This window comes from Parasteatoda tepidariorum, chromosome 7 (genome assembly GCF_043381705.1).
Source record: "Parasteatoda tepidariorum isolate YZ-2023 chromosome 7, CAS_Ptep_4.0, whole genome shotgun sequence".
In the NCBI taxonomy this organism is placed as follows: domain Eukaryota; kingdom Metazoa; phylum Arthropoda; class Arachnida; order Araneae; family Theridiidae; genus Parasteatoda; species Parasteatoda tepidariorum.
In genome coordinates this window covers 83,255,314-83,279,479 of record NC_092210.1, presented here as the reverse complement: position 1 = coordinate 83,279,479, position 24,166 = coordinate 83,255,314, and the positions used below count along the sequence as shown (strand labels likewise).

General features: G+C 27.3%; 1 protein-coding gene across 1 annotated transcript in view; it reads right to left on the bottom strand.

The window, feature by feature from the left end:
* Positions 1-22,168: 22,168 nt before the first annotated feature.
* The window catches only part of LOC139426116 (jerky protein homolog-like), an 87,670-nt gene continuing 85,672 nt past the window's right edge, over positions 22,169-24,166 (bottom strand). The window contains exon 2 of the mRNA XM_071183831.1: positions 22,169-22,817. Coding sequence (XP_071039932.1) covers positions 22,169-22,817 — 649 coding nt within the window. The remainder of the gene's footprint in view (positions 22,818-24,166) is intronic.

Genomic DNA, 24,166 nt, shown 5'->3' with positions numbered 1-24,166 from the left:
CCAAAGCCATTTATACACAGAAGACGTTAAGTCCAATTATACGGTGATGCATTTAAAATCCGAGATGACTCGGAATTTCGTTTCTATACCTTCGTACACATAACGATAAATATCGGTCATCAGCTTTCGTCGTGGCATTTGGTGAGCCTTGGCTGAACTTTCTGGATGCCGAGTAGTTAAAAATTGCTACCAAAGTCTATGAACTACAGAAGAACTCAAATTTAGCCACCTGGATCACTGATTTTGCCTCTAGTCTTCCAATAGATCTCCATCCGCTTGTGATCAAACATACAATTTCATGCTCATTTCAAACGACTTCATTCCATTGCAACACCACAAAGCAACTCTTATTTCACAACATATTCAAATTTCATTGTATTGTATTTTTTTCCTTTATTTCTAATAACCAGTATATAAAGATGAACCAGCTGGGTAATTATACAGATTAAAATCTGCATTCGTATTTATGCATTGTACTCAAATATATACTTAACCATATTTCTAACCTTAACATTAACACATTTCTGATGCCCAATAAAAAAATTAATGCGTAGTGAAATAGCCCATGAATATTTTAAACCCATCCTGTTTTACAAGTAATTTAAAGACAGAAGGAAGCAGGGGAATTTTAAATGTAACAGCAATTGAGATTATGCTTGTTTAACACATTATACTCTTTTAAGATTATTTGGCTATAATTGCTTTTAAGCTCTATTCAATTTTATTTATATTTAGATTTGAACTCTATAAATGTCATGCAGTTGACATTTATAAAGTTCAATAAATTGACACTAAATTTGTAACCCAAAAATATTTTTCACTATTTTTTAAATAACTTTCTCTTTTCTCTGTGCAGCAATTAGTTTTAGCCATCAATTAAGTTAATAAATTGACAATAAATTTCTAACATAACAATATTTTCACTGTTTTAATACTACTTTCTCTGTACTCTAGTTGGATAATTTCATCCAATTTATTCGTTTCAAACCTTTTCTTTTTAGTTTTCAACTCTTCAGTTACGATAATTAAACTCTACTAATTCATGTTAAATAAGTGCACGCTATTCAACAAGTTTTAAACAAGGCTAGTAAGCATTTTTTCCCCAATGAATTAAATAAACTCGATTTTCAATAATCTATAAATAGAAAAATAAAATTTTTATTACGTTAAATTGCTTGTCACTTCCCATTCAGTGAGCAACGTTGCCTTAAAGGGAATGAGCGAGACAGGTTTTGTTCTTAAAATTAACTTATTCAAAACATTCTCTGTATGCTGCTCAAATTGGAGATTAATGAGATTTTTCAGCTTAAGAACTTTGTTTTGTCTTGCATATGGAATGCTTGATGGAAATTCTCTAATAAGATTATAAACAACAGGAAGATTAGAACCCGGGTTTTTCATTCGTTGGAAAGAAGTTTTTACATTACAAAATTGTGTATTGTCTTATCTTTAACTATTTTAAATGAGAGTTAATAAGTAGTTGTGATTAAAACAATGCCTACTTAATTTTTACATTACTTACAAAAAATTTATCATTCATGTTAATTAATGAATTATGTATTGTTTATCTTTTATTAATTCCTATTGTATATCGATCATCAATAATCTTAATTAATAATGTTTTTTATTATATTTAAAATATTATTATTTTTTATTATATTAAAAAAAAATTAAACACATTGATAGTAAAATAGTGATTTTCCTTAAAGTAATATTTTTATTTTACACCATCTCCTATTATTAATTCCTAATTTCGTTTAATAAAACCAAAATATAAGTTATATAATCAACTCATTAGGTAATTTTTGCATTCTCATGGTAATCACCCATGACATTCATTCAATCATTCATCATCCAATCATTGCCATTCATTCATTATGCCATCCAATACAGAAAATTAGTAAAAATACTCATTAGTAAGCAATAGAAAACTAAAAAGTATATTTAACCGAATAAATAGTTTTTATGCTATGCTCTAAAGTAGCATGATAAAATTATGATTTTTATGAATTAGTATTTTTTATTGATCATGAATTATTAATTCTCTATTTTTGATTTAATCATTATGAGAGAAGTATTTAAAGTATACTTCAGGCATCAACCTTGAATAGATTATGAGCCGTTCAATTCATATATAATAATATTTCGATAAGTATATGATGTCTTATTATGTTCACTAATTCAAAATACAAATTTATTTACATACTTTTACATAATTTATTACATTTACGTATACGTATAATTTTTAGAGAGAAATGACCATATCTTAGTAGATAAAATTTAAAAGTAATAACAAGATATATTTTTAACGTCTCGCATTTTTTAAAACAATTAGAAATGAGACATTGTCTAAAAGTTTAACAGCTGCTTGAAATTTATAAAATGAACTTATTTTTCTTTTAAACATAAATTGAATAAAATTCCCCCAAATATCATTTAAAAAGTTCCATATTCAAACGAAGTGAAGAGATAAAAATCTAATTCAAGCCATTTTAAAAAAAATATATCATGCACACCTATTGACGAAGGTATTTTTAAGAATAATAGTGTTTAGAAAGTATAATATACTCGACTAGATTCAATATCAGAGGAGTAATCTTACCTAGATACTTTAATATGATCTTACCTAGATGCTTTACCTAGATAAAATGCTTTTTTAAATTGAAATTTTGATAACTATACTCAATTTTTATTAATAATATAATCGAAAACTTTTATCATAGATTTGTGGTCTAGTTTAAAAGGGCAGTTAATAATTACAAGGTTTTAAGATCATTTTATATTTAAAATATAAAATTAAGAAATTCCTCTTTTAAATATTGTTTAAGAAATAAAACACACCACAGTAATATGAATTTTTAAAAAAGTATACACCTGTGCTTTGATAGATTTTTTTCCCTTTTTTAAAAAAAAGAAAAGTGAAGTTAAGGCCCTTTTCAAGCTAATTATGCTTAACAAACTATGGGTACCGATTTAAGTTCACATCCATTGGTAAGTATTTTATTTCATGTACTTTATTTTTTTTTAAAATCTTGTCGCTCTTACGCAAACCAATATCCATATCAGATAAATTTTAAAATACATATAAATCTCTATGAGAGGATAACATAAGTTAGTTTGCAAATATACTTTTAGTAAAATTTTTGGTTGAAATGCTTCATTGAAATGTTCGTCATTTTTATTATGAACCATCATTGTCTGTCGATTCTGTTACACTTTTATTTCCACCAGTTTTAATAGCTTTTAAAGGTTTTTCGGAACCGTTTACCAGCATTTTCGATTAATGTTATGTGATATTTCATCTACTCCTTCAAATACATGATTATAGTTACAAACTAAATTAGAAGCATTACTATCACTTTGATTATAATATTTCTTTATGAAACCTAATTTACCAGTGCTAACATACAAGCCTAATATAGGTTTATGTGACGTTTTTGTTACTAAACAATCTCGATGAACAGGATGGGAAGTTTAACTTCTCTGACGAGATACTTTTCAATTACAAAACAATTCAATAGATTGACCTGTATACGTCGAAAATTTCACGAAAGAACGTTTTATGTTCAAATGAGAACCGAATGTATATCTCACTATTTGCTTAGAGATAACATTTTCTTAAGCAATATGAAAGTTAATTTCTCAAATATATAACAGTGAAACAATTTGCCGAGTTGACGAAAAGGAATTAAAACTTACAGCACCGGTAAAGAAATGTGGATGTAATTCTTTTGTTTCACTCCCAGTATTATGACCACTATCCACACTGTTTATTACAGTTTGAAAGTTTTGTTTGCGGACTGCATATAAAGTTAAAATCGCTGCTTGGAGATTTTCCATGCTTATGTCAGAGAAGGAATTATCTTCAAGGTCGGCAGTGTCTCCAGGCTTTACATCTTCTTATTTAAAGAATGGCTTTTGATACACTGTTAGAAATTTTGTTCCAAACATTTGGTAAAATAACAGGTAGCAATTTGTCCATCCGATTAACCGTAAAGTTTACGGTAAAGAATATTTTTCACCTTTATGGTTTTGAAACCGTTTACAACTAGTATGGTTATAAAATCATGAATACAAAAGTATACGGTTTTTAACCATTTACAGCAACCATGGTTTGAAAACCATAAAATAAGAAATTTAACTAGACATAAGAGCTAGGCTCCTCGTTAGATAATGGAACACTGGAAATTCTTCATGCGTGTTAAAGAAAATGGAGGTGTCAAAGCTGCGACTCGAACCCCCGTTCTGCCTGGCATGAGATTGAAAGATTATCTCTCTCGGCTATAATATGTAAGCAGTTGCAAGTAACTAAGTTGCTTCATTAGGTGGGCTTAGTTGTTGCAGTAAAATTCATGTTATTTAACCGTTTTAGGTAAAAAATAGTTAATAAACGATTTTTATCACTGCTAATAGTTTCATTATCATCTATATTTATGGTTATTCGACTGTTTTGTTTAAATATGGTAAGATAACAATTAAGTAGATTGTTATTTATTCTTTTTCTCCGAGAAATTTCTAACAGTGTACGAGCTCGGTTACTTCTGGCATCATGATGTAGTATGATGCCAGATTCAGCTTACGTAGAAACGTATTCAGATAGATACATTCCATGTGTCCTACTTGAGTGAGGCAAATCGTGTATATTAGTTGGTGGAGTAAAACAAAGAAAACAGACTTTTTGTATACGCAAGACCTACTGACATGTATGTAACTATCTATGCCTTGAATTTTGAATTTGAAGCATTAATTCTTTGCTTTTATGAATGTAACGTTTATGTTCCGTTAACGGTTGTGTAACACTTCTGTTCGAAAATGTTAATTTCAAATTAATATAATTTCCCATTAGTACTGGCTTTGTTGCCTTTTAGTGACCAATGCATTCTTGTTCTTTGTTGAAAACTACGAAATTTAAAAAAGAAAAAAAATCTGTTGTTATATTATATAGCATTTGTTTACCCTTCATATTTTGACAGTCAAGAATTAATATCAATCAGAGGTAAAATCATGTTTATTTAGAAAATGCACGTTTTTGTGTTCGATTTCAAAATTTAAAATGACCTATACATTAAATACTTATCATGTTTATCATTCACTCATATAGGATGCTTGCTATTTTTTTAATTTTGCTCATTATACTTTATAAATATTTCGGAATATTTTTAAAATTTTAGAGACATAAACTTAATAAAAATTTACTCTGTTCAATCAATAACCTTCATATTTCTACACTGATTGTCTCTTTACTTCTTTGATTTGGCAAAATCGAATAGAAAAAGAAAGATTTGAATGATATTTTTTGAGCATATTTAAGAAAGATATAAGATTTCACGTTATTTTGTTATGAATAACTATAAAAAGTCCTCTTTATATGTGTCTTTATTTCCCAATAAACAAGAGACACTTATATTTTATACACAATTTGTAAGCATGCCACGTTTTTAAACCGAAATATTGTTCCCACTGAAATATACTTTTATTGACGAAGACGATACGTTGGGAATTTTACTAGTCTAGCTTTAAATATAGGATTGCATACGCCACACGGTAAACATAGAAATAATAAAAATTTCATACGCAGACATAACATTTGAGGTATTTCTTTGTGAAAAAAGAATATATACTGCCTGGGAAAAAGTTTTTTCTCCAAAGTATTTACCAGAAATTTCTAAATACTTTTGGTGTAATAGTAAACATACCATATCACAATAGGAATAATATCTGTAATTATTGCTGACACTTCAAAAACAATGAGTATGAATTACTTTGGTAGATACCTGATGAAATTTATTTAAAAATAAAATAGTTTTCTTTCAAGTACTACAAAACATAAATATTTTTACCATAACCTAATACCTGTTGATATAACTACTTTAAAGAGCAACGGAATAAAACTACCTGGAAATTAACATCTTTGAAGTTGACTGAAAAGTCATTAATCTTAAAATTTCCTTTTTACAATACTTCAGGGAGAGAATTTGCTTCAGAGTGCATTTATATTTTGATTCATGCACTATTTTGAAATGTAAGAGCAATGTTTTAGTTTTGTAAATAAAAGCAGTAAGGCGTAAAAATAAATTTCATAGTCGCGAGCAGAGACTTGAAATACAAGAGCGCAATTGTCAATTTAGAAGTAAACAGTGAATCCTTTTTTTACTAAAATAAATTTTTCTTACAAAAGGAAATTATGACAAATACTTAAATTAATGAGAAGAAATTCTTTAGAATATCGGCGCTAAATTATTGAAACTCTCAAACTCCTTCAAAGGATTATTCTTTGTTTGAAGATAAAATTAATTTTGTTGACGAACGCTTATTTCAAAAATGTAAATTAATATTTAATCTAAAATTAAAATGATATTTTTGATAACTTTAGAAAATAAAATTCACGAAATGTGTAACGAAATATTTTTGTAATTGTAAATTAATTTCGTTTTGACACAATTAATAAGTTAAAGTTTACTTTTCATATGCTTTTAATCGTAATATTCAATTATTTACAAGAAATATATTTTAACTAATCGTAAATTCCTTCAAATCTATAGTATATGTCATATGATTTTAAGATATTTATTTTTAAATACAGTAAATATTTGTAAAGCTTTTAGTTACAGTTATTAATAAATAGAACCTAACAATCTTTTTAAAAAATATCCCGTTTTATTCTAAAAATAATGTATAATGCAAACAACGAAACAAGATTACACAATTAAAATATTTATAAAATTTATAGAAAATTTTTTCCTTTGATATATTTCTAGTTCGTATACAATATAATTTTAAAATATGGATATCTTTAAATTAATATTTCAAATGCAGTATTTTGAAGATAGAAATCAGCTAGAATAAAGCTGGGGATAAGAAAAACAATTTGGTTAAGAAATAATAGTAATTTTAATTTAAAAAAAATCACGGCCATCAATTAAAAAAATTTTACCTTAAGAAAAAATCGAAATTTTTTTTGAAAGAAACTAACAGGAAAATAATATTTTTTTTTTAATGTTCTTATAGGCACTCATAATCCTTTGATCACAGTACCAAGTTACCACAGTACCATCACAATCTCAAAACTAACCTTTGACTTATAATGAAACTTTTGCCCAGCTATTCAAAACTTAAATGAATAAAGTAATACACATTTTAAAGTTATGCTTTTAAACATTACAAAACTTTCTTATAGAGGCCGGGATAGCCTGGATGGTAGGGCACAGGTCCCATATCCAAGAAGTCGTGAGTTCGATCCCCGCAGACTGAAGATTCCTCGTGTAGTAAAATGTGACTGATGCATGTTAAATCTGTTGAATTACCAAGTCCTCCATGTTCCCATAACAAATCAATACCTCTGAGGGTACTGAACCAGAAGTTTCCTTGTCTTCTGGATTGGTTCCAAATTACAAGACTAAGTAGCTGAACTGTAGTAGTCGTACACCCAAAAGTGGGTCAGCTGTTCAACTCCGGATATAAGATAAAAATGTCTTAGCTTTACTAATTATACTTCAAAATTTGAATTTCGATGGTCGAAACAGTTAGTCTGATTTCAATAGCACATTTGATTTTAGCTGTACATTTAATTGTATTGTATAGTTTCAATTCTACTGCTTAAAATTTTTGCATTTTTCCATTGGCTTGAAATTTCCGTCCTTCAAGAAATTATGAGATAGTGTCGAAACACTTTTCTCTGAATGCTTTTATCTCAAACATAGCGTTGAAGTTCTTCCAATTAATGGAATTTTATAATGTTTTAAATGTGTGGATATCAGGAAATTTAAATATGTGGCAAAAATAAACTCAACAACGTGTATTGAATTTTTAAATGTATATATATCCCAATTTGCTATATCTGAACGTTTTCGTTTTACTTTGATTAGTCTAATAGAGGAAAAACGCTTAAAAATATGAACACAAATAGTTTCCTTTCAATTATTATGATATATTTTAACATATCCTTATTTATGATAGTTTCTATTAAATCCACAGCGAATGAGCTTCATAAAACATTTTTGGGTGGAAATTAATTGTATACTTTTGATATAAATGATATTCTTCCTATATTTTGATTTATAATTCAGAAATTTAATACCATTTAATAAAACTTTAATTATATTGAATTGAATCTTTTTGAAAAAATATTTTTTTATTTCATAAAGTAAACCGATAGTTTCTTGTTACTCTAGTTACTTATTGTTTTGTTAACATTTGATGAATTTGCCTAGTTTTGGCATTAAAGAATGTTAATTCTTATTCTTTTTCAAATTGTTTAACAAATTATACTCTTCTATAATATTCGTATCTTCAACTATCGTAATTTTAAAATGTTTCTAAAAAGCAAATAGTTGGCCCGCATAAATGATTTCTTCGTTTCATCATTAATAATTAAAAATAGTATTTCATAAAATGTAACCACATCCATTTATTTCTTTACTTAAACAATAAAATAGAAGCGAATTAAATGATCCAAATGACTTCCTTTGAACAAATAGGATATCATGACGGAGATTTTATTTCTTTATGAAATATTTCAATTTTGGATGTGTTTGGATAATAAAGCTTTCACGTAACTGCAACTTTCCAGGCAATAATTATGAGAAAAGATTAATTTTCGAACTTGGAAAGCATAAAAATTGCTGAAAAGTTTCCAAATAATGCTAATTTATAGCATTCATTTTCTGAATAACATTTTTCACTGTTTTTTAGCATGCTTGCTGAATATAAAATATTTTTAAAGCAAGGAGAGAATTCCATTTTGTGAAAATAGCAACAATCAAAGAAATAATAAAAACCTCCTTTTAAATTAGATAAATTTCACGAATAAAATGTGGTGATTTAAAATTAAATGAATAAAAAATTGCCTAAGATTAAAATCTAATGTAACGTAAAATGTTTTCAAATATGATATTTTCAAAACGCGTTTTGCTTTTGGTTAGAATTTTTTTTAATGTAATAGCAAATAAAATTAATTTTATTCTTGATTTAATAAATTTGATTTTTTGATAAATTGGTAATTTTTAAATGATAAAAGATTAAAAACAGCATAAATTCAAATACTTAAATAGTATACAATAAATACCATTGCAAACATAATACTACTAAATCGCAATTGATTTTCAAGTGATAAAAAAATGTTTGTTCTGAGAGTAGATCAGTAATTAAATTTTTTACTCTTACATATTTAATATTTCCCTATCAAGTGATAATTTTAATTATTTAAACTAATTATATTAATTAATAATTTAATAATTATAAAATACTTCTTAAAAATATATTATTCCATCTATTTATTACAATTATTTATAAAAAATAATTCATTCATAATTCAAACACAATTTATGATGATTTAATAAGCATTTATACTTGGTTTCACATAAAATTTCTCCGAAACCAGTTATGAGCTATTACCAAGCCAATCAATGAATAATTTTTGAAATAAATATAGGAGAATTTATTTACTTTTACATTCATATTATACTCCCTTAATACAATTGTTTTGCATTTTTTTTCAATTTAAGATTCTTGATTTCTCTAAAATTATTTTTCTTTTGCGTAAAATTTAAGTCAACTGATTTTGAATCCAAAAATAATAAATATGATTTAATTTAGAAAACTCAAGGTTATGCTTGAAAAACTGCGAAGCAGTTTCTGTAACATTTTCTGAATATATAAATATTACGAGTTAAAATATGATCCATTTTGTTCTAAAACATTTAAATGTTTCTGTCTAAGAACATGTACGTTTCATTTAATTCCATTCCAAATTATTTTGTAAAATAGAAAAATATTTTTTTTCCTGTGCAAAAACACGATGAAAGAAAAACAAGCAAAGATTTCAAACTTGGCAAATAAGAACAAACTTGGAATAGTTGTGATCTCTGAAATTTAATTAAGGTATATAAAACAGGTTTTTTGTTGAAACAACTTAATTATATTTACAGATTTCCTTCTCCGTTAGTAATGTTTTTTTTTTTTAATTTTACTTTACAAATGCAATTCTAAATTTAATTTTGTTCGAAGGAGTAGTTTTTAGTTTTGCCCATTAAACTCCAAATTATTTTTAAAGCAAATATTTGTTTAATTGCTTAAAAAAAGTATTTGTTTCTTTATAGTTCATAGCAACATTCATTTTTATATTATCTATTCTTTGTTTACTCCGGGAGAAAAATTCTCAAAGATTCTTATCTAATTATCCTCTATTTAATTGAATTTGTTGTGAAAATAATTTTTAAAATTGTTAAAACCTACAGCTTGAAATTAAAGATTTTTTTGAATTAAAATAAAAATAAATATTTTTTTTCCTAAGTAAATTCTTTTTATATCTTTTTTTTCGTTTTCAAAAAGATGCATTAAAAACTTTTTCTCATGATGAACGCGTTACTCTAAACTTATAGAAACAAGGGTCAAAGATTAAAACTAAAGATAACACTCAAAAACATTTTTAAATAGAACTGCATTCCAAAAAGCAATTATCTTACAGTTATAGTTTATAACTATACTATAATAGCAAAAGCTCCTCTGAGTAAAAAAGTCTAACCAAAATTACCAGAATATTGTAAGATTCACCGTGTTTTTGACTCTATGGATACATAAAAAACTCGGTAATTTTTACCGAAACGTTTTTTCAAAGATTTTTGCAAAATTGCCAATAAAATATGGTTTTATAATAATGTGATGAAATGTGGAAAATTTAAATTTTTCAATTTGATAAATGTGGTAAAATTTGGTATTTTTATCATGATATCTCAGATCATGGCATAAAAACTATTTATTTGGTTAAATTTACTTTTCAGTTTTGTATATTATACTAAATGTGTAGTTAATAAAAGCTGTAATTTTGAAAACCAGAGTTTCCGGTAAACTGTTACCATATGAACAGAAAAAATATCAAATGAATGGTTTAAATACAGTATATTTCAGTTTTATTAACCAGAGATATGACGATATTTTTTACCAGAAATATCATTTTCATACATTGAAAGTTCACTAGAATTTTAACACTGTGTAAAAACTTTATTCCTCAGAATGTTTACTAAATGTGAAAAAAAATCAGAATGTACTAAATTGCATGATTGTAATATTAACACGAGAACTCCCTATCTTTTTACCTACCATGAACGACCATTGTGATCATTTGGACAGAAATAAGAAAATGAATTTTATATATCATATATTTGTTTTATTTTTTTCTAAATATTTCATTTTTATTCAAATGTTGGAACAAAAAGTTAAAAAAAGGTCATTTTTAATAATGCAGCATTCTACAGTATTTTTAATGGTAGCTGTTTTTAAAAGAATTTCTCCCCGGAATAAGAATACCGCTATTTATCAGTTATATATCATTATGCGCATGAATTGAAATAAAAAATTTTAAGAAACATATTTCCTTACATTTTTAACTGAATTTAATTTCAATTATTTTGTTTCAGCAAATTATTCTCAATTCATATCTCATTGTTTTGTTTCAGAAAATGAGAACTGGCGATGTTTATTATTTGCAGTTTTAGAAAATACAGCGCAAATCCTTGAACAGTACGGCAATTTCAATTTGTTCACAAAATTCAAAATAAATGCTAAAGAATAAAATTCTTCAATTCATTCGAGAAATGGAATCTGAATTGAGTTGATTGAATTTAATCGGATAAATTAAAATTGAAAGCTTGAGAAATTTCCCGCTTCTCCAGAAATCAAGGAATTCACGGCTGTGATATCTAGGGAGGTGTAAAAAAGCTAACTGGTCATTTAGGAACCCGCTTGTGTCGTTTACAGTTGGCTTGAGCATATCACATCTAAGTAATAAAGGATGGAATTGAGCAATTAGCGTTATTAAAAAAAAAGCAAACTGGCATATTTTTACGAAGTCACTTGTGCCGTTAGCATTTGGCTTGAACATATCACATCGACGTAATAATAGATGGAATTGACAAGTTAGCGTTATAAAAGGGATTACAGGCCATTTTTCTAGAAGTCGCTTACAGTAGGCCTAAGCATATTTCATAGAACACATCTACGTAAAAGTAGATGGAATCGGCCATTTATTGTTATAAAAAAGCTAACAGGCCATTTCTTCTAGAAGGTGCTTGTGTCATTTGCAGTTGGATTTTGCATATCACATAAAACAATACACCACTACGTAACAAAAGATGGAATTGGAAGAAAAAATAACATTTTTGGGATAGTCATCCATGTTGACATTTCCGTGCATAGTGTTCAAAATGCAGCATTTCTTACGTTTATATGGGTATAAAGTAATAGTTTCTAAAACTTCAGCTAAATTCTAACAGCTAGTGAAATTTGTTTTGCTTTAAAAAATGTGTCTCAAAGATATAAGCAAAATGTGACATGTGACATTTCTTCCCTTACGAAGAAATGGATTCATTATTTCCCAACTCAATTGCTATCCCCTAAGCAGCATGAATATAGTACATAAAATTATTCGAAAAATATTTGTTTTCAAGTTCCACAATCAGCCAAAATTTCAGTCCAATTTTATCAGGGGCCTTATCTATACACTAAATAAATGATGATGAGCTGCTTATAGTCTCAGTGTCTTGTAACGAATTTTATGATTGTCTGCAACAGTTTTTCAATTCGAATGTGAATAATAAAATACGCAAAAAATAAAGTTAACATTAGGGGGTCCAAACTTTGAATTGCCCTTCTGACCAAATTATGGGGAACATATTTCCCAGATTGCATATCCGTTATATTTTGGGGTCCAAAATTCCGAATGCGTCCAAGAAATATATGTTCATTCAGAGGAAGTACGTTTTTGTGTCTGATTTCGTAACTTAAAATATCATATGCACCAATTAATTAGCCTATTTGAGGCTACCCCTTCAAACCATTTAGATGGAGTCCTAGAACGTGAAGATCCGATCATTAGATCAAAAGTTATTTAGGGTGGTCCATTTTTTATTTAGCGCACTGTACATTAGTACGGTGCTGGTAAAGAGTTAAACCAGAGTATCTTGCGATTATATGTAATTATAAACTACATAACTCAACACTATGGTTCCATTAGAACAAAAACCTTATTACATTTAACACATTTACAAAATGTCTGCAAACCTGCACAATTTTAGAAGATTTGGCATAATTTAAGTTACTGATATTACATTTCACCTTTGTGTCGATTTTTCTGAGAGTAAACGAAATTTGAATCTTGTGTTTTATAAGAACATAAAATAGAAATTATAATTGAATAATTTACATACTATGGAGAAAGTATTTTCAGTGTGCAATTTTATGGTGAAGGATATTATTTCCAGTGTGGATTGAGGTTGTATTGGTATGGTGTACAGTTGAAGATATCTACAAATTGAAGATTGCGGTGAAAACAGAATAAGATGAAAATAATACTTGAGCTGGATCATATTTAATAAAAAAGCTTTTTATTTATTATATTTGCAGAGCTCGAGGTATCAAATATACATATCATCCATAAGAATTTCAGTTGAATCAATTTTGCATAATAATATTAATAAGGACAGGCCATGGGAGACGAATCCCCCACAACCTGCCTGGTCAAAAGTCAAATTAAAAAGTACGTGTAAATTGTTCCCAACGGACACAGAAGCATTGGTAGGAGATCCAAAATTGGCGATTTATTAAAATATAGCATAGCCAAAACAAAGCCAATCAGCATATCAATATTGGGTTTAAAATAATACCTTAGCGATCACGAGTCGCCAACAAATTTATAAGAATTATTACAACCATGCAACCGAAACATTTAGCCGTTGGAAAATTCGAATAAAAAGTTATAAATAGATTTTTGTTTTCGATTAAAGGCGACAGTGAATATATAAGTCTGCATTAGTAATGAAATAAAAAAAGTATCCGTTACATTGATCTGGAAGAGAAGAAATAAATATTTTATGTTCGTTTCAAAAGAAGAAGTCTTTTGATCTATTTTTAAATGTAATTCTATTAATAAAAAAATCAGCTTAAGTAATGAAAGATATTTTAAGAGATAGAAAATAAATATGTGTATGCCAATTGTGGCATCACACATACAATATTAGAAATTATAATTGAATACTTACTGTGTGCATGGTCTAATAATTTTTAAAAACTCTTATAAATCAGATTCATTGGAACATAAAAAGGTTTAATTAATAGATCTATCAAAACATTAACTTCTGCTTAAGTGATTAGAATACACCTTTTTTTGAGAAACAAGTAGATTAGCTGTATTTTTTTAAGAAAATCAGAATGTCCCAGAAATTGAATGCGTAAAATCCGTTACAAGGGAGTTCATAAAACTTCATACAAAAAAATTTCTGAAAAATTTATCACACTGCATAGGGTTTGTCATTTCTGGTAAGAAAATATTCCTAATTCTGGTAATAGAATCCAAGATTTACTTTATTTAACACATTCATTTGGTATGTTTTCCATTCGTAATGTGATGTAACGTGATTCGTATGGTGATGGTATTTCTGGTGGAAAACTACACAATTATGAGAATAAAATCGAAGATGTACGGTATTTAAAACTTTCATTTGGAAAGGTTTCCATTCGTATGATAATGGTTACGGTAAAGTCTGGTTTTCAAAATTAAAAATTATCTTACCACACACTTAGGAAAAAATACAAAACAGAAAAGTAAAATAAACCGAATAAATTATTTTTTACCATGTTCTAAGGTATCATGATAAGTTTACCAAATTTTATCATATATTATCAAATCATATTTTATTCCTAATTTTCCAAAAATTGCTTAAGCGTTACGGTAAAAATTACCGAGCTTTTCGGTACCCCCATTGAGTCGGAAATGTGGTAAATTTTACCATATTCTGGTTCTTTTGACTAAGTTTTTTTTTCTCTGTGCTAGAACTGACTAATATTATAGGTATTTTGCAGAATATGGTTAAATTTATGTGGATTACACACATTTTTAAAACTCTATTTAATTACAATAAATGAAGATAAAATTTTTCTACTCTATATGAATCATTCATTTTCCTACTTTGCTAGAAACAAACAGTATAACCTCAAATTCTTATGCTTTCTCAGTTAGAATGTTGTTTTTTTTAAATTCTTTTAGTGCAGTTTCATTTCAAAAAAGCTATTTATCAACAAAAAAAATTTAAAAAATATGTATTTTTTGTAAAAATTTTTCAAAATTATTTATCTTTTTTATAATGATCCCTCAGTATTAAAAAATAATTTCATGATATTTTTTTATGCACGCTTATTAATTTTGCTAGAGTATATACAAATTTCAATTATGATACAAATAGAATTAACCTTCATATTATCAACACAAGAAAATATCGCTATGAACGTATATATTTTTGAATCTGAATTGGTAGGATGGGAAATATCGTCGTTGTTTCAAAATAATCTATTGTTTCAAAATATTTTTCTTATAGAATATTGTAGACATATTACAGATATACTTTATATTATAGATATATGTACTAAGATATCTTTATTATAGATGTATATACTAAGAAATCTTTGAATTACATCAGAAGGATTTTTAAAATATTTTAATATGTATTACTAAAAAGTTAACAACATTTGAAAATATCTGTGAAATATTTTTATAGTTTTTGTATCAAGCATTTGCTTTTACTTAACTGAAACATAATCAAGACGTTATGTGATGAAGTTGTTTCCTTTCTAAAAACTTATAATGTAATAACATATTGTGATTATATNCTATAATAGCAAAAGCACCTCTGAGTAAGAAAGTAAATCAAATCTACCAGAATATTGTAAGATTCACCGTCTTTTTGACTCTATAGACCAAACGTTTTGGAAAAACGTTTTTACCGAAACGTTTTTCCAAAGATTTTTGTAAAATTACCAATAAAATATGGTTTTATAATAATGTGATGAAATGTGGCAAATTTAAAATTTCAATTTAATAATGTGGTAAAATTTGGTAATTTTATCATGATATCTCAGATCATGGCATAAAAACCATTTATTTGGTTAAATTTACTTTTCAGTTTTGTATATTATACTAAATGTGTAGTTAATAAAAACTATGATTTTGAGAACCAGAGTTTCCGGTAAACTGTTACCATATGAACAGAAAAAATATCAAATGAATAAATACACAAGTGGGCGACCTTTGTGCTAAAATACAAACTAAGGTAAACAACGTTTAAGAGCACAAGCTCTAAACCATAAGAGCACAATAAATGAAGATAAAATTTTTCTACTGAATATGAGCTGTAAATCATTCATTTTCCTACTTTGCTAGGAACAAACCGTATAACCTCAAATTCTTACGCTTTCTCAGTTAGAATGTTGTTGTTTTTTTATAATTTTTTAGTGCAGTTTCATTTCAAAAAAGCTATATATCAAAAAAAAAAATTAAAAAATAAGTATTTTTTGTAAAAATTTTTCAAATTATTTATCTCTTTTATAATGATCCCTCAGTATTAAAAAATAATTTCATGATTTTTTTTATGCAAGCTTATTCATTTTGTTAGAGTATATACAAATTTTAATTATGATACAAATAGAATTAACTTTCATATTATCAAGACAAGAAAATATCTCTATGAAAGTAAATATTTTTGAAGCTGAATTGATAGGATGGGAAATATCGTCGTTGATCCAAAATAATCTACTGTTTCAAAATATTTTTCATATTGAATATTGTAGACACATTACAGATGTACTTTATATTATAGATATATATACTGAGATATCTTTATTATAGATATATATACAAAGAAATCTTTGAATTACATCAGAAGGAGTTTTAAAATATTTTAATATGTATTACTAAAAAGTTAACAACATTTAAAAATATCTGTGCAATATTTTTTATAGTTTTTGTATCAAGCATTTGCTTTTACTTAACTGAAACATAATCAAGACGGTATGTGATGAAGTTGTTTCCTTCCTAAAAACTTATAATGTAATAACATATTGTTATTATATATTGTGATAATGTATGAATTTCATTAAATAATTAAATTTCCCCTGAAATATTTTTCTCAGGAAGTCTCACAAAGTCAAGAACAACAAAAGAAACATGAATAATGCAAAATAAAATGTTCTAGGATATATAAAATAAGAACCATAAAATCGGCAGTTAAAAAAAACCTTTAAAAATAAAAAAATTCCGATCCTTAAAATAACATTATTTCTTAAGAATTGGTTATTTTATTAATTTATTTTATTGTCTAGGCTTCTTTTTCGAAACACTTTCCAATAACAAAAATCGGCTCTTGCCCGCGCATTGCTGTTGGAAGAAGAAGTTAATGCTGTTAGACCTTTTCCTTACTACTTCTTTCATGGGTCATTGCCGGACATTTTGATTTCCTTAAGTGCCCATAAAAATTTTCTTCTTAGCGACATCCCATAAAAATTTATCGATAACGGAATTTCTTTCCAGCCTTCAACTGCTTTCAGCTTTTGCGATTTGCAAGTCTTTTGAATATTTGGCTGCGGGTTATTTTAATTAAAATTCGTTTATATAGTAGGCGAAGAATTCCTAATCCCGTTGCTGTTTTTAATTAAATAACTGGATTAATCAATAATTCAAAGGTTGCTGACCAGATGGGAAGTATATTTCTCAAATTAAAAGTTTAATCACGAAACCAAGACTAAGAAATGGAACATACAATGAAGACAATTAAGAAATATATGTTCCCCTGAATTTTGAAGTATTGCACTTAACACTGATATTTAATGTGAATATACTTTTTTTATTATCATCTTAAAATTAGTATTTTCTCTTAAATTAAATTAAAATTCTTTTAATCGAATTATCTGATAAATCTGCTTTCTATGCCAGGAATGGACCTTGTGTATTTCATTAATTTTTTTCCCCTATTCCGCTGAGATAGACAAAGACACATAATTCTTACTAAAGCAGTGACCACAACTAATCAAGACGGATAGAAGCTATGACTCAACCAATTACTCCATTTCTTTATTTTATGGTTCGACGCTTGCGTACGTATTTTCAGGAACAGATAAAATTTGGTATATATAGCATACAAAAAGCTAAGAGAAAATATATTTTTGTGTATTGTATAGTCAATAGATATGTCACATGTGGCTTTCTATGGATTCTATTTTCCAGATATAAATGGGTCAAAAAATATTTTTTTCCTTGAGTACAATAAGATGTCTGAAAAAAGTACATTTGCTGGAAAAAAAAATAATATACGATAATAAATATTTCAAAAATAGTTTTGTCCTACACATTTGATAAATATTGTCTCAAGCTTTAAAAGAAACTTTTATTTTTTTACTACTAGAAATAGTTGAATAAAACGGGAAATAAATGTGTATTTGTCAAATTCGTAAAAAAAAAAGTATTTTTTTTTAACGTGAATGCTAAATTGATTATGTTTCTTGTAAAACAAATGAATGCTGTAATAAGTTAATAGAAGTTTTATTGCTACAAAAACAATAAAAATGTTATGGTTTTATCACGCAAAGAGTAAAGCCAATGTCCTTCTTAAGTGTCTTTTCCATTTTAGAAGTATAAAATTTTTAGCTGAGTAAATTTTTAGCATGTCTTAATTGACTAGTTTTTATAAAGATTAATACTAATTTTTGACGATTACTTTTTTCATCGTTTCCTTTTAATTAAACTTTCACCTCGAAGAAATCATGCTGTATCTTCGTCTAAATTTGTTTTTGAAATAATGAGTTACAGAAATAATGAAACTTCTTATTTCTTAATAATAAAAGTAAAGTTTATCTTTGCTAATATCTATCTATTGCAGCATGGTTTGATCACTCTGGTGATTACTTTGGATAAAAATACAATGTTTGCCGCTGGTTACTTTTAATGAAAATTAGTAATTTATTCATTCATACTATTTTTTGTTTTGCGGATACTTCAAGAGTAATTTCACGTCATAGACAAGATATTCATTTTTCACATGTTATTTATCCTCAGTTACATATTTTTTTTAATATTAATGAAACTATTATCTGTTATGATTTAGTACAAACATTTTACAGACATATTTATGGAGGATTGGAGCTAGTGCGGACATATTTTGCATGTTTGTCCAAAAAACATATTCAATATAATTTTAACTCTTGAGACGTTTTTTTAACAATAATTTTGACATTCATCTGCATTCTTGACTTTATCTGGAATTACAAAATTACTTAGTTTTTCCTTAATAAATTTTGGAAAATACACGTAAGTTTCGGAGCTATTGTTTCTTGATTTTCCTAAATTGTTTCTAAGTATATTACATCAAAATTCCATGCCTTTCTGTTGATTAGTAAAATAAATCATTATAGAAACACCTTAAGCATCTAATAGGGGTCACTTTGTCCAATATAAGAAAAATGTTCATTTCTAAAGTTTAATGCCTATTTTAAATTTTGCAGAACTGCAAACATTATGAATAAGAATTTTAAGAAAGAAATTAGGGTCCATCGTGTTAAAAATGTCACTCTCAGCAGTTTTTATAAAATTTTATTGTATCTTAGATTCGATTACCGAAGTAGCTTTATTTACTAAGCTACTTCTTTCCTTTTGACTTATAATTTCGTTATTGCGTCGAAAGGAAAAAATATATTTGCTGATTATAAGCAGTTATATTTGTTATAATCCTAGACAAGTTGTTGGGGAAAAGTTATAGTAATAATAATGAAAAGTGTAATAATCAAGTAAAAAATAATGAAACTTTATTATATGACGTTCAAGCTACATAACTTTGATTTCAACTGATATAAAGTCCCAAAAATAAATTTTTTTTGAATGGACATTTTCATTTGTAAGTTTACAAAAAAGCAAATGAAGTACGACCTAGGAAAAATATAGCACTCTAATTATGAAACCATACCTAAATTCCAGGTGCAGCGGAATTACTGTCATTTGCCTCAGTAAAACATGAAGATGAATTTTTTTCGTTAAAAAAAATCTACGTTACAGAGCTTTTAAGTATAAATAAAATAAAATATCCTACCAATTTCAATGTCACTCATCTGACACGACATTCATCTTTTGCACTGTAAAATAAAAACTAAATACTTACTATACGGGTGCAAAAGAAAAAGAATACTATAATTCTGAATAATATTCATGCGAACGTGCTTGCGAATGATAGTACAGAGTAGAAGCCAAACAGTCATTTACTACAATCATACGAAATGCCACGTAGGATTAGCAGAATTGATGCTAAGGAATTCTACATGCGGTGCAACTTTCAAGTGTCTTGCATTTCTTTACAACGTTTCTGATATTGCTATCCTTAATGATTGAATCATTTGGCATCCCAATTACTCATTGCGAATTCATTCTTGTGTTTGTTGAAGAGCTACAAATTAGTACTTTGTGCATCAGCTACCCACTAACTCAATCCCGTCCCTAAAATTTAAAAATTATATTCCTTTTAACATCACATGAAGCAAAATGATATGAATACTAATTGTGAGAAATGTTAGAAAATAATTTGTCAATGTTTTGTTGTCACTTTTACGTCACGTGAATATACTATATACGCCTACTCTAATGTTTAACTAGTGATGGAGCTTAACATTTCTAAACATGTTGTGTGTTAGTGTATATTATTTACATTCATGCCTTTTGTTTATTTTCGCATTACTTGCACGCTTGCGAAAGAACTATCTGCTACACAATATTGCATAATAATGTAATATTGTTATTGTGTTAATAAAAACAAACTGGAAAATTTTTAAATCTCTAAAAACTCCTACAAATTGCATTTTCAACAATAGTCATCATTTAAAATCATTTACTTTGAAAAAACATTAATTTTCATGCCCTCCAAATTGACTCCAAATGGTGGTTTTAGGTTAGTCTAAAATCCAGGGTATATTATTTAGTTAAGTAGTCATTTGTAGGAAGGTATATGAGATAGATATATCTTAACTCAAAATTATATTAATTTTAAATCAAGCCTGTTTGGAAAATAAACATTCAAATGTTTTAATTGAAATGCTAATTTCTAATAGGTCATTTCACTATATTTAGAAAGACGTTTTAAGCGCAAATAAGTAAACGAAAAGCCTTATTCAATTTTACACATTTTAATAAAATTTTGAAACTATTTTTTTGTTTTATCAAAAAATTTGGCATATAAACAAGTATGTATTGAGATGCAGTCCTACTATTCTATCAGTTACTGACGTTCGACCAGCACCCGTATATGAGATTAGAAAAAATAATTCCATCTTTTTTATCCTAATTAAGCTTTGTCTTCTCCAAATTTAAAAAAAACTTCTACTTTATCAACATAATTCACAACAGTGTTTTTTTTAATGCTTACTTAGCACTAAGTCATAAACTCTTATTGATTCAACTTTCTCAAAAAGTTTCAATCTCTGATATTGAAATTCCGATTCTCTGACTCAGATTTAGTATTTTGGATTCTATTTGAAGAAAAAGAACTTTTCTTTTGTTTCCCTTTATATTTTTCCCTTTCTACAATGAGTTTGTTGTTTTCTTTTAAGTTTTCACATTCTCTGAAAACCACAAGTGTGACGTTTACTACGCTTTCTTTGGATGAGATACTTTTTAGATAACTTATTGCTGTTGCATTGATAACTACAAGACCAATTTTTAATCAATCTTAATTACAAATTTTAGTTTTATGCTTAAATAAAACATACAGAATACATGGATTCATGATATTTCTTTCATCGAGGCAGTTTAAACAATTCGGTTGGCAGAAGACGGCAATAATGTAATGTTTTAGTTTAATATATGACAAAGATAACTATATAGTAAGAACTAAGTTTTTAATTTTAATTCATCGATATTGAATTTCTTCAATTAATAAACTTGATAAAACATCTATTATAGTTTTGTTTACAAAACCTGAAAAAAATAGATTAATAAGGTGTCGAGTAAATCAAGAGGTTTCAAGGTAAATTAGGCAAATTAAGGGTTCATGCAAAATTTTTCATTGAGATTAAAACTCCTATTTGTAAAGAAGAACTTGTTGTTCTGCAGAATTTTTCTAATTTAGAAATTAAATACAGTAGAGTTTCGAAAATCAGAGGTAATTGGGGCTGACACTACCTCGGATTACTGAAAACTCGGATTTTCCGAAAAAGTAGAAAATTTTTAATAACTACAAATGAAATTAAATAAAATGATCATATTATCCTTTATTCTTTAAATCCTTAAAATCCTTTATTCTTTAGTATAATGACGTAAAATATTCTTTACAATTTAAAAAAATTCTCAATTTTTTGTTGCTTCAGTATATTACTTCTCTTTGTTGATGAGATAGTCAGCCAACGCTTCAAAAGCAGGGGTGGCTTCAGTTTGCTGTTCTACATGTTTTAAGGGATGAGATGGAGCGTTATCTAAAAACAAAATTGCTTTGCAAGGCAAATTTTTTTTTCCCAATGCCTTCCGTGTTTCTGGAACAAAATGTTCTGAAAACCATTGTTTGAAAATTTCTCGATTCATCCATGCACTTTTCTGATTTGGGTAATGTACTGGTAAGGCTTCTTTAGTGATGTTTTTTAAGGCTCTAGGTTTGGCAGATTTCCCAATCACAGTCAGTTTCATTTTATGATTTCCAGATGCATTGGTGCATGCTAAAATGGTTAATCGTTCCTTCCGTTTTTTGTGAGCTGGAGCTGAATTTTCCTCTTTAGAAGCAAGGGATTTTGAGGGCAACATCTTAAAGTTCAAACCTGTTTCGTCACAGTTATATAACTGGTCAGGTGTGAGCTTTTCCGTCAATATAATGTCTTCAATCCGTTTTTGAAATGCCTGCACAGCTGACGTATCTGCCGAGAGTATTTCACTGCAAATATTTAGTTGACGCACACCATATCGTTTTTTCCAACGGTCTAACCAACCAACGCTTGCTGCGAAATCTTCTTCTCCTTCTTTGAACTGATTTCTGAAAAACACAGCTTTTTCCTGAAGAATAGGGCTACTTATAGGAGTACCTTTGCTACGCTTTTGGTTGCTAGGGGGAAAATTTGGCACCTCGAATTAAGCGGAACCTCGGACTTCTGAGACTCGAACTTTCGAGACTCTACTGTAACATCAAATGCGTTACATTTGTAATCAATCCAGATTTCTCCCATTAGAAGGGAAATGGGGTTAGTGGGGACATGTTACCTGTATACTGACTTCAAGAAAACTTAAATTTGCTTCTGCGTAATGTTGGTAAAATAAAAGCATACAGGGAAAAAGTTAAATCAAAATTTGTAAAAACAGTATAATTTATAACATATTATTACCTCTTTTGGAAAATCTGATAAATAAAATACGTTAATATTAGAACGTTGCTTTTGCACCATAAAAATCATATGTTAAGAAATTTTACTAAATGTACCAGGTGATAATGAAATTAAACAAGAAAGTGCACATAAATCTTTTCAAATCTGCGGACCCTCACAGTGAAAATTTAACATATAAATAAGACAGTTATTCAAAATCTGCACTGTAACCCCATGTCCAAAATCTCCCCTACTTAGTTACAAAATATTTTTTTTTTAAAAAATTAATAATTTTCATTTGTCAAGCGAGATCATTTCAAGCTTGTTCTTAAGATGAAAACTAAAAACTTAATATTTGTATTCCACTTTTGTCATATGAAGTGCCCGAAATTTCATTCATGTTTCTTTTAATTTCTTTCTGCGATAAGTAGTATTTTTTATAACAAAATATTCAATTTCAAAATATTATGTTTTATTTAACAAATATATATATATATATAATCCATACTGTATTTCCCATAACACAGTATTTGCGAATAACATTTAAGAAAGCATAAAAAGTAAACAAAATATGATGAGAAACAAATCATACATTTTTAATCATGAAAAATACACAATACATTTTAAACAATATCTCAAATATATTATATTTAATCAGAATAAAATATTAATGTTTTCAAAAACATATATAATATCTTGAAATTAAAAACATTGATGCCCATCAAAATCTCGTATTTGGTCCTATATTTCAAAGTTTTATTTTATAAATTATTTTCACTAAACTCGTTTATGAGTTTAAATAGATATTTGGCAAAATATTTATATTAAACGCTGAGAATATTTATGTAACAGATCCTGAAGATCACTCAATCCTTCTAGGTAAATTATTTCAAAAATTGTGAGTAAGGGTTAAAATGTTCTGTCCAATACTATTCTGACCTTAAACAGCAGTGTTTTTCCAAATTAAAAATATTTTATGCGACATTAGAAATATTAACGATTAAATATTTTTATCCTAATTGTT